Source organism: Chanos chanos, chromosome 16 (genome assembly GCF_902362185.1).
Source record: "Chanos chanos chromosome 16, fChaCha1.1, whole genome shotgun sequence".
In the NCBI taxonomy this organism is placed as follows: domain Eukaryota; kingdom Metazoa; phylum Chordata; class Actinopteri; order Gonorynchiformes; family Chanidae; genus Chanos; species Chanos chanos.
Window position 1 is genome coordinate 17146614 of NC_044510.1, and position 12500 is coordinate 17159113.

At 42.1% G+C, this 12500-nt stretch overlaps 1 protein-coding gene across 1 annotated transcript in view; it reads right to left on the reverse strand.

The window, feature by feature from the left end:
• Positions 1-1254: 1254 nt before the first annotated feature.
• gucy2ca (guanylate cyclase 2Ca) overlaps positions 1255-12500 on the reverse strand; it is a 24668-nt gene continuing 13422 nt past the window's right edge. Inside the window, exons 16-27 of the mRNA XM_030793339.1 lie at positions 12435-12500; positions 11453-11585; positions 10801-10938; positions 9846-9934; positions 9189-9280; positions 8697-8855; positions 7908-8100; positions 6028-6202; positions 3235-3333; positions 3062-3156; positions 2387-2463; positions 1255-1928 (exon numbers count right to left, since the gene is read on the reverse strand). The exon at positions 12435-12500 is cut by the window's right edge and continues 21 nt beyond it. Coding sequence (XP_030649199.1) covers positions 1754-1928; positions 2387-2463; positions 3062-3156; positions 3235-3333; positions 6028-6202; positions 7908-8100; positions 8697-8855; positions 9189-9280; positions 9846-9934; positions 10801-10938; positions 11453-11585; positions 12435-12500 — 1491 coding nt within the window. The 3' untranslated portion in view covers positions 1255-1753. The remainder of the gene's footprint in view (positions 1929-2386; positions 2464-3061; positions 3157-3234; positions 3334-6027; positions 6203-7907; positions 8101-8696; positions 8856-9188; positions 9281-9845; positions 9935-10800; positions 10939-11452; positions 11586-12434) is intronic.

The window sequence follows — 12500 nt, forward strand, 5'->3', positions numbered from 1 at the left end:
ACCATTATGTTCTTACCTTCATTTTTTTATTTTTCCCACTGAATGTGATCGCTGAGTTTCTACAGTTTAAGAATTAGGGGCTCAAATCAGGTTATCTCAGTATCACAGTCATCCACTGTCTTTGGCTGTAAGGAACTGTTTCTGACTGTAAGGAACTGTTTCTGGCCATTAGGAACTGATTCTGACTGTAAGGAACTGTCTCTGGCTTTAAGGAATTGTTTCTGACTGTAAGGAACTCTTGCTAGCTGTAAGGAACTGTTTCTGACTGTAAGGAACTGTTTCTGACTGTAAAGAACTGTTTCTGACTGTAAGGAACTGTTTCTGGTTGTAAAAAAACGTTTCTGGCTGTTAGGAACTGTTTGTACTCTGAAAGTCCACCATCACAGCCAGGGGGAGCAATCCTATTCATGACCATTCATTAATTCTTTATGGTTTACTGGCTGCCAAAGGGAGCAAAGGTGTCTACAGTGCATGTGTAATGTTGATATGATGAGGCGAGTTCACAGGACCAGATATTTGAGAAGAATGTAAGAGATGCACACTTTCCATGACTTTCCTCCTCTAATGGAAATGAGAATGTGTGTGTGGAGTCCTTTATGTCCATGTGTGTCATCTTGAACAACGCTGAACTTTAAAATGAGAACAAGCTTAGTTCTGGCTCAAACTCCTCATGAATTTCTTCAGTGGATGTGAACACACGTGTGATTTTCATGTAAGGCCTGTGAAATACTGCTTCAAAATAAACTTTTATTGGGAAAATAAGACCGGCATGCAAGGCTCCAGTAAAACAAATGTATTCTCACACTCTCAATCTGGATCTCAGAGCTAAAACAGTTCAAAATGACAAAAATATACAGATATAACAAATTTATCTCAACAAACACACAAGCTAATGGTAAGCTTTTAACATTTTGGCTACTGATACAGATGGCCTGTTCATGTTTTTTAAAAACACATCATGGTCATGTATTTTCCAGCTCACATGCCAAAAGCTCATGAAACAAAGCGACCACGTCTCTGGCCTGACGAAAAGAGAAAGGCACATCGCATAGATCATGTTTTAACAAAGCCTGGAACAGAGGGCTTATTCCCTACTGACAGTTATACACACAGGAAAGCTTAATTACTGATCTTCATCATGATTATATTTCTCTCTGTTTACATAAATAAACAAAACACAACACAACACAGACAAACACGAAGGCAAGAGCCAAGAGTGAACGAGCTCTCAGTGTGAGTGAGGTGAACGTTGTCTTAACTCTTCATAGGTAGTGTTTATGGGCTTATTCACTAGGTTAAGGTGCCGTAATACACAAGTAAGGCTACCATGTCTCCAACCTCTGTAGGTTACAGGTAAGTACAGGTGCAAGCTACAGGTAAGTACAGGTGTAGACAAAAGGTAAGTACAGCCGTAGGCTACAAGTAAGTATAGGTGTAGGCTACATGCCAGTGCAGGTTTAAAGTACACAGGAGTAATTATGTCATTATCAGGCTGTTTGTACAGTGTTCATGCTAGACTCCAGGTTACCTACAGGTCAAATGTGCAGGTGTCGGCTACAGATTGCCTGTGTGCTCTAAAAGTGATGTGCTACACGCTGGGATGTCTGTGAGTCAGGGCAGGTGCAGTCTAAAGGTGTAATGTACACATAAGTAAGGGCAGCTATAGTCCACAGGTAAATGCAGGTGTAGAGTAAAGACTGTTTCTATGGTACCGGTGAGGTTACGTGTATTTGTGAAGTTGGTCAGGTGTGCTCTACAGGTAGGTGCTGGGGTCAGCAAGGTGCAGGTATTCGGGGAGTCCGTCGCTGCCCTGCTGCTGGGTCCTCCGCTGTCGTGTAGAGAGAGTCTTGCGCTTCTCGTTCCCGCGTTTGGCTAAAGTGGACACTATCATCTCCGCCAGGTCCTGCTGCAGACGCTGAATATTCTCTCTAAAGAGAAAGAGGGCGGGAGAGAGGCATACGTGTGCAGACCCCCAAATAGCATATATATATATATATATATATATATATATATATATATATATACACACACACACACACACACATATATATATATATATACACAAACAGCACACACACATACACACACACACACATATATATATATATATATATATATACACACACACACACATACACACACATATATATACATATATACAAACAGCACATATATATATATACATATATATATACAAACAGCACATATATATATATGCATATATACACACATATATATATATATATACACACACAAACAGGACATATATATATACACACACAAACAGCACATATACATATATATATATATATATATATACACAAACAGCAACACAATGAACGTGCAGTCAGTCAAAGAGAGAGAGTGAGTTTAATGTCTGACGTACGCTGTCGGTGGAGTGGGCAGGTTGTACTTCTGTCCTGTTACTCCAGTTAGCCAGTAGGTCTCCTCTTTCCCCTTACCCTGAAACACACACACATCAGTAAAGTCTCTGCAACGGATAGGGCTGGGTTACACAGCTCCACTTACATAAAATGTGGGAAACAGATCTTGAAGTATGTCTCAAACACACATGCACTCACACACACACACACACACACACACACACACTTGTACCTCTATCTCTGCGAGGACACTCATTGATATAATGCATTCCCTAGCCCCTTACCCTAACCTCAACCATCACAACTAAATGCCTAACCCCAACCTTTACCCTAACCTAAACCTAACCTCTAACCTGAACCTTAAAACCAAGTCTTAACCCTCAAACAGCCCTCTGAAGAAGTGAAGACCAGCCAAAATGTCCTTACTTACCAAAGATGCCTTCCTATTGATTTCCATTTAACTAAACATTAGTAATCCCACCTTAATTCTAAAAGTAACCAAAGATATATTTTTACAGTTTTTGCTATAACAATATCAAAAATATATTTTAATAGTTATCATGGTGGGGTCATTTGTTCCACACAGCCTCATGGAAACATAACAGATGTACACACACACACACACACACACACACACACACACACTCAGGCACTGTACAAATCTAGCAGAAACAGACCTTGAGGTATGTCTCTCCTCTTCTCTCGTACTCAAACGGACAGTCTGTCCTCTGGAGGATACTGATGGTCGATTGACTCACATGGATCCGCAGAGCTGCACAGAGATCAGTCTGTTTATTCTGTATGTCTGTGAGCGTGCGTGTGTGTGTGTGTGTGTGTGTGTGTGTCTTACGTAGTCCTGTAGACTCCATTCGTGAGGCTGTGTTGACAGTGTCTCCAAACAGACAATAACGAGGCATTTTGTTCCCCACAACACCAGCAGCGCAGGGTCCTACACACACACACACACACACACACACACAAACACACACACACACACACACAAACACAAATACAGCTCATGACCTTATGTAAAACCTCGTTTTGTAAAATTTCAGAATTCAAAATAACTCTCTGTGCCGGAGAATAGTATTTTCACCATGGACATGAAGTCCTGCTGATTGCGTGTTTGCCCCTGGTTCATTTGATTTATTTTTATTGCAGTGAGCACTGAATATTTTTATGGAGCACAATTTGAACTGTTCAGTTTGACGGTTTCATAATTGCTTGAGTGAGCGTCGTCACCTGTTCCTATGACCCGATTGGTTGGTTGGTTGGTTGGTTGGTTGGGGGGGGGCATACTGGGGAGAGCGAGACAGGGGACCACAGGGCGTAGTCTTGAAAGGTAACGTTAAAAAATGGACTTTTTAAATGTTATTTTGGAAGGCAATATAAGATATCGTCTCTGTAACTGTACAGCGTTAAATATATTACGAGAGGTTTTCGACAAGACGTAACCGGTTGACTTTTTCTGTCAAGTGTGTCAGAGCTAGTTGAACGTCTGTTAGCGCAAAAGCTAACATATTGTTAATTAGCGCACGTAGAGAGGCGAGCTGTCCGCCGCTCTCTTACGGACAGGAGGAAACAAAGATAGCGCATCGGGTTACATCCTTTTACGACATGGGACGGAACAGGACCGACCATAGGTGACTGGAGAAGCCTGTGAGCTCTCTGGTTTCGTGAGAGAAGGGAGATTTCTTCCTGCGTCTCGGCCACTCGCGACCCGCCTTGTCATTTTCCTGTGAGTAACCATTTTTTATTCTTTGCTAGGCAAGCGCGAATGGGCTGTTGTTTTGTTTTTGCCACCACGAACCCAACCCTGAAGCCTGCAACTTTTTACAACCTTCTCAATACAAAGTACGTTGCTCTGCGTTGTGTGCTACAGTGGACTCGAACCGACGACCCTCGGGGTGTGAGGTGGGCGTGCTAGCGAGGAGGCTAAAACCCAACGTCAGTTGCAGCTAGCTCCGTGTAGAGCCTGCACAGAAGTATAAATCAGCCTTATAGGTGTGTGGGGGGAGTGGGGAGATATACTCACTGTGCAGCACGCTACTCGCTCGCTACCGTTACAAGTACACATTCCCGTTATTTGGTGTTTGCACTTGCAAGTTCAACTCGGCAGTCTAGACAGGAGGCAGTACGCTCAAACTGCATTTGAAACAGTAGCGTTCTTGCTGGTTTGAGGCTCTGGAGCTAGTTAGCTGAGTGCGCTAGTAGATATCACATCTCCGAACATTTAGGACTTTCAAGGAGGCGCTACCGACCCATATTCAAATTCTGAAATATTAATTTCTTGCCTGAAAAATCTTAAACAACATTTGGTGTCAAAACAACAGTCAAAACACGAAACTTACAGTTATGAGGTAGCTCGCCTTCTGCCATTACCGTTATTTTTGTGAAATGCATTCTGGGAAACTTGACTCCCCAAGTCCACACAAGTCATCTCCCGATGCATCCTTGATAAAACCCACGAATCGAGAACACATCCGGGTATTTCATCTGTTCTTAGCTAGATGTGAACTTTGAAATGGAACAGTACTTTGGCTGTGACTGATGACGTTTCACAAGTACATGAGAACGCAAGTACAGAGAAGAATGCGTATTGAGAAACGGCTATAGTTTGCTGGCTTGTGTGTGTGTGTGCACGCGCCCACTGAGTAGGTGTGAATCTCGCTTAGTTTGTAACGGTTCTCATTATTTCACAATGAAGTTTTATGTAAGTGTTACAGGATATAGGAATAACAAATTGGATTTTTTCAAATTCACCCAGTAGGCCTGCTTGTTTTTTTTTTTTAATCTGTTTATCTCTCAATTTATTTCTTTATCTCGTCAATAATTTATATATTAATTTCATTCTTTCTTGGAGAAAATACATTGCAAGTCACATTGATTTATTTATCATAAGTCTTTGGTTTAGTAATCAGTTCTGGTAAATTCTAATATTTATGTTTGAGTATGTGCACCATAGTTTCTTTGAAATGAAAGTAGACTACTGAAGGTAAGACTACTGAAGGTAACCAGATGTATTGACTAAGTAAGCAAACCCATCACACTGCCCCTCCCCATATGGTCCTCAGATGGCACAAATTTAATAATAAAACGTCTATCAGCATCGTCCCAGGAATATTGCAGTATTTATAGTTTTTTTTTTTTTTTGCTCATATTTGTTCTTGGGCAAGAACTATGTATAAGCCTGTATGTACGTATTTTTTGTAAAGCAAATTGTAGCCAAACTCCTAAAATGAATAAAATAACTAAAAAATATGTGTAGACTGCCCACATAGACAGTAATAAATAAACTGATTGTCCAGCATTTAAAGCTAAGGGTAGAGAAATATGATGGTATGTGTCATACCCACTATGAAGGGGCACATTTAAAAAGTGTAAGTAGTCAAGTTATACAATACATTTTTTGGTTTGTTTTGTTTTGCTTTGTTTTGTAAGTGCAGTGTTTCTAATGAACCCTGTGATGTGCTGGTCCATATCACATTTAAAACATAAATGTAGAGAGCCCGGCCCTCTCGTTGTGGCTGCCACATTGCATGCATTCATTCCTAGTTGAGTAATTAACCACTGTCTTTTGTTTTAAGCCAGCACATTCCTCTCCACTGGAACCACACTGACAGCTCGGAGTGATGCCGAGTACCTGAGTGCACTCCGATTCGGATCCAGAGTGGGATTCCAGGTAGGTGGCGTAGCTGGAACGTTCCCATGAATTCCAGGATATCCAAAGCCATTAGGGAAATGTCCACAGCGTGCCTATTCCCGTTCCGCTTCGGCAAGCCTGATGCCACCATGTACGCATCACCAATCGTCTCCACCTATCAGAAACAGATATGAGCAGGGGGGTGGTGTTTACCAGAGATGCTCACAAGTCATTTTTTTGCACATCCAAGCCAAGTCTCAAGTCTCTTATGGTTGTAATGAGCGTTCTATCAACTTCTGCTGTATGCCATCCGGTCTGATTAGAACACTGCATTGCTATATCTGAGGAATGCAAATGTAATGTACTGCATTATCATCACTCCTTTATCTATTAGCATACAGTATCAGCATCGATTAGTTGTTTGGTATATGATCACTTTAAACAAGCTATTGCAATACAATATGAAAAAAGCACACAATGAAAGCTTTCCTTTAAAAGTTAACAACTGTATTTTGCAGCATTCACTCATCTTTTCAAAATATTTAGTGAACACCGATCAAGTTAACCTCCCTTGTAGGGCAGGCGTGGTCTAAAGGTTAGAGAACCGGGCTTGTGACTGGAGGGTTGCCGGTTCACTCATGAGCAAGGCACTTAACCCCAATGCTCCCTGAGCGCTCACCAAGGAAGGCTGCCCACTGCCCCTGCGTCTGGTGTGTGTTCACTACTGGTGTGTTGGATGGGTTAAATGCAGAGGACAAATTCACTGTTCACAGTGTGTGTGCAATCACTGAAACTTAAGCTTAGCTGCAAAGCTTGTGACAAGGTAAAGTTAGATAGCTGATGCTGAGCTAACATGTTTGCTAACTGTCCATAGGCGCTAACGTTAATGTTGTCTCTCGCATTACCAAGTGACTGACTGACCTGTCCAGGTTAGGGTTATGGTTTTAGGTGCCTGATGATAAAATTGGTCAATCCAGTATCCTTTATTCTGATACTGCACACCTTGCATTTAGCCATTCTTCTGTTTGGGCCTTGTGTGACGGCATTATAGCCAAAGGTTATCACAAATGGCACAGCAGCTGTAGGTGTGCTCGCCATGGTTACGGTGTTGTTGATGCAGCTTACAGTCATCTGTGGCCGCGCGCATGAGTAAAGTTACGCATGATAATAAGGGAGGGAATGACATCCAGCTCGTCAGACATTTCCTCACTGTTAATACGCTAAAAAAATTAACTATTGTTCACGAGTCCCAAATCTCAAGTACGAGTCGAGTCTCAAGTCTTTTGAGGATGAGTCTGAAGTCACAAGTCACTGTACGTGCGAGTCAAGTGTGACTCGAATCCAAGTCGCAGACTCGAGTCCCCATCTCTGGTGTTTACATTTCAGTTTATGGTGAAACTCGTTAAATCCTCAGTCCTTCCGTTATCGTTAGTTCCCCTTAACTTGTAAACTTGTTGGTCCCATGAATTTTATGCCCTCTTTCTAGGAAACGCGTTTCTCTTTATACATACATTAAGAACTGGAATCTACTCTGAACTCTAATGACTCTGAGATGACGTTGAAAGAGTGAATATCCATATTTTAAAAATCACTGCTGTAACATACGAGTAGATCAGAGGTAAGAAAACTATAAAAGTGTCAAACTACAAACTTAAAACTACAAAAGTTTCACAAACTGAAATCTCATCACTGATTAAACAAATCAGTGTGTGTGTGTGTTTGTGTGTGTGAGACAGAGAGAGAGAGAGTGAGAGAGTTCGTGTGTGTGTGTGTGTGTGTGTGTGTGAGACAGAGAGAGTGAGAGAGAGGGAGAGTGAGTGAGAATGAGTGAGTGAGAGAGAGAGAGTTCATGTGTGTGCGTGAGTGTTCGCTTAGAGTACCTTGTAGACATCGTGGTTGTCCAGAATGCTGTCAAAGTTTTTGTAGATGTCGTTCAGCATGTCCACGACCTCCATCGGCGTGCTGTGGTGACAGATGGTGGTGAAGCCAACAATGTCGCTGAAGTAGATGGTAACCTCGTCAAAAAGTTCTGGTTCCACACGACCCGTCTCTTTTAGGGAGCGGACCACCGGCCTGGGTGGGAGGTATAAGGTGAGGGGGGTTTGGTCAGACTGATATGACGTAACATGGCCATTAATCTTTGTCAACAGTGAAGCAATCAGTAAATGACGCAGTCAGCCTGACACTTCACTATCTCCTCAACCACCTAGACTCTTCAGGCTGCCACACTAGGGTCCTGTTTGTGGACTTCAGACATGCAGTCAATACTGTTGTGCTAATGTGGCTGACACCCTACAGGTTGGTCTCCCTTTCCATCAGTACACCAGCATGCACCAGTGAGCACACCTCCAGCCTCTCCTCAGTCAGGCCGATAGTTTTCAGATCACACACCATATTTGACCTTGTTAGCAACAACGATGAGGCAGCCTGCACAAGAGAAGAAGCCTGCTTGGCAATTCGGTGCTCTGCTAAAAACGCGGTGCTCAACACCCCCCCCCCCCCCCCCCCCCCCAAAAAAAAAACGGTTGAATTGTGTATTGATATGTGCAAGATTCCGTCTAAGATGTGTGTAAGGACCACGTAAGCAAGATGTTATATAAGGGTCCCTATAAGGCATGTGTGAACTGCACATGAAGGAAATGTTAAGTTTGCATGTAAGGTGTTTGTACCCAGGGAGCAGCATGAAGTTGAGGCGGTCAGCTCGGTCTCTCTCTGCCTTGTACAGTACGGTCCGTTCTTCCACTAGGTGCTCGAGGTTACGAGAGTACATCTGCAGCCGCCGGATCAGATTATCCATGTAGCTGGCATTGGTCTGGTTGTGCAAATTGCTGTAAGCAACATCAGCGGGTGTAGGCAAGAAATAGTAGCCCGTTAGCTTAACGTGTCAGCAGTATTAAGTTTGTTCATAAATTCTGACTTGCTGTTCAAAACAGAATTAGCCAAGGTTAGTCTAGCGTAAGGTATATGGTTGAATGATTTCCATTAGCTTATGATATTGCCTTAGCATAGAACATTCCTGTTTCTATCAAAAAAAGTATTTTTGTTTTTTTGCCTGTTACTGCTACAGCTTTTCTGATAGCTACCATTTGGAATTAGCCAAACAAAGACATTTAAAGTGATGAAAATTAGTATGAGTGTGAATTTAAAATCTGTCAGTTTACCTGAAGATCTTCATCAGCATGCTCTCTATCTTTTTAAAGTCAGGTCTTTTTTCTGGATCCTCATCCCAGCAGTTCTTAATCAGCACATACAGCTACGAGAAAAGAAACCGACTGTGACGCGACGCTGCTTACAGGTACAGTAAACACACTCCCCTGAAAAATTCACCTGAAAACTTTAAGCTCTTTTGAATAGTGGTCCTGGTAGATTATGAGAAAAAATGCATCTTCAGAAACTATGTTGAAGTGAAGTAATGGAGTGATTTAAAACACATGATTTTATAATACATCCAAAATGAAAACACATATACAGTAATGCGTTTCAGTCATGGATTTCCAATGGCCATTTTGTGCTAGAAAATAACTCAAAAAAAAAAAAAAAAACGTCAAATGACTGAGGTAACTACAGAAAGATCAGCCCGTGGAGCAGCTCAGTTTTTTAAAAAAAATCAGATCAGTGGTATCAAACTGGCAAAAAGGGATTTTATCATTTGTAAAGAATTTCAAGTTTAAAGAAGAATTTTATGCACTAATGCTCAAATATATTAAATAATAATTGTTAGCTTGTATGCATTTTCTTTCTTTTCCAATGGTGTTGGTAGGATTATCAAAATTGAATTTTCTTTAGTCTTGAGAACATGGTGGTTAAAAGTCACTTACCTCAACCTCTGTCTCTCCGGCTGTCTCAAAGTTAAGGTCAGGTCTGAAAATGTTGAGGCCATTGGGCCACTGTACCCTGTAAATTTTCTCTGTGGGACGAGAGATGGGAGAAACCTGGTATGTCTTTAGCTGTTTACATACAGAACACTAGTACAGCCACTAGTGAGGGAGCATTCTGTCATAAACCACAGAATGCATCACATTCACAGCTGTGTCATAAAAAAATCTTTATTACCTAAATTAATACAGTCCTTGATATCATTAAATGTAAAATTGTTGAGTGGCTTAATCTAACATGGTGGCTTGCTACTATGTATGAATGCAAGTGCATCAAACATCCAGGGGGGAGGGGGCGCTGTTGTGCTAAAATTTCATGTAAGTGCCTTACTTTAATCACACAAGCACACAGTGACTTGAGCTGATCATCTCTGAGTAGTTAACGTAAGTCAGCCTTTGTATCTGTTGGACTCTGTTCTTGTTCTGGACTCGTAATCTTCTTATTTGACCCAGATTCAGTTGGGACTTGTGTCCAAAGCCAGGTGGGAAAGTACCTCTGCTGTCTTGGATAAACTGGCTTCATAAACTGCTGTAGTTACTCTCTTAAAAATTTAATAGTCCATTAAAAACACTACAGTGAGTTGTTGTTGTTTTACTGGGGGTTTTTTTGTTTGTTTGTTTTGTTTTGTTTTTGTTTGTTTCTTTTTTTTTTTTTAGTTTGTTTCAGCTGGCAGTGCATATGCATAAACTTCATTAGCAGTTGGCACAGGGCAAATTTACAAGGCTAATACAGGTTTACCTGTGAGATTTTGTTTACTCTGTGTTAGTATTGGGTTAATCTGTGAGGTTTGGATTACTCTGTGCTGGTGTTGATTTAGCTGTGAGGTCTGGTTTGCTTTGTGTTGGTATTGAGTGTATCTGTGAGGTTTTGCTTACTCTGTGCTGGTGTTTAGCTTACCCGCAGGATCGGAGCAGAGTTCAGAGTAAAACGGACTCTTTCTCAGAATAATTTCCTGAGCAATAATAGCAAAACTATAGACGTCGCCCTTCTGAGAATAACCCTGGGCACGCAGGTGCTCCGGTGCTGTCCACAGATCTGAAAGAGAGAGGACGTACAGGGAGGGGAAAAAAGGGAGATGCGAAAAGACACAGACAGAGAGAGAAAGACAGATAGATAAAGACAGAGAGAGAAAGACAGAGAAAGAAAGACAGATAGATAAAGACAGAGAGAGAAAGACAGACAGATAAAGACAGAGAAAGAAAGACAGACAGATAAAGACAGAGAGAGAAAGACAGACAGATAAAGACAGAGAGAGAAAGACAGGGTTTTGGAGAGCTATTTAGAGAGATTATTACTATGACCCTTTGCTTGTTCCCATGGTGAGAGGACCCAGGAAGGACAGCGAGGTATTATAACCCAGTAATTAGGTTGTTAGAGTCTAAAGCTGATTTAGGTCTCATTAAAAAAAAGAGCCTGTCTTTAATTAAAACAAACCACTGGGGACTGAGCTGTGTCTGATGACCCACACAGGCCAGTACGCAGCAGGGAGTGGGGTTGGTTTGTCTGGCAGCAGTACACCTGTGTACACAGAGGAATATGTTAGACTTACCTCTACCGGGCGCCAGGATGGTGTTGCAGCCAAAATCTGTGATTTTCACCACCATGCGGTTGTCCAGTACACAGTTAGTTGATTTAAGTCTGCCGTGGACTCCGATGTTACTGCTGTGGAGATAGGACATGCCCTGAAAAAGATCACGCACATACAGTATGTTTAAGTTACGGATACCCTCTAAAGCAGCCAGGGGCCCCTTTCACACATGCACTGCAACCCTAATAAAATAATCGGGATTCTAACCAGAGGGGCTGTATGTGTGAACAAAAATGTCCGAATCAGTCCACTCGGATTCTAAACGGGCTTTATTCTACCTGCCCCCTAATATAAACTCCGTTTTCTCTTCGTTTGGGTCTGTGTGCAAATAGAGCGGATTATAGTCCAGAGAAGGCCCAGCGAGCAAGTGGGCGTGTTGATGCCATTTCTAACATGCGACTGGCATGAAACCGGAAGAATACAAACATCCGAGGGTGAAGAGGAAGGGTCATTTCCATCAAGACGCCAACGAAAATGTCTAACTGGAGAGATTAGATGAGATTAGGGAACTTCTATCAATAAGGGCCGACACCGAAATCGTCAGACAAAAGTCGGTAGCCTCGTCCGCTTTTGTTTCGATGTGTAAACAAAACACAGCGATTTTCGCAGAGTACTTTTTGCGTCATGTCCTGTCTCCTGCACACTCTACGCAGGCGCCCAAACCAAACGGAGTACTTTGAGTATGTGTGAAAGGGTCTTACTCGGACTGTCTGCTGCTGTGAGCTGCATGTGTGAAAGGGCAACTTTGGACATAATGCGGACCTGATTCTGCGGTTATAGTCCATAGTGCTTATGTGAAAACGGTTACAGGCTCCTCAGGTTAAAGCTAGACTACAGACCTGTAAAACCTGACGATTTTATGACAGGCAGCATCTGCTAATATTCAGCACCATGCTCTTCATCCTATTACTGAATTATGCTGCACTCACATACACACACACACCTTTGCGATGTCAGACATGACAGAGATCTTAAACTCTAGGTCCATGAAGCTTTCCTCAGGATAGGA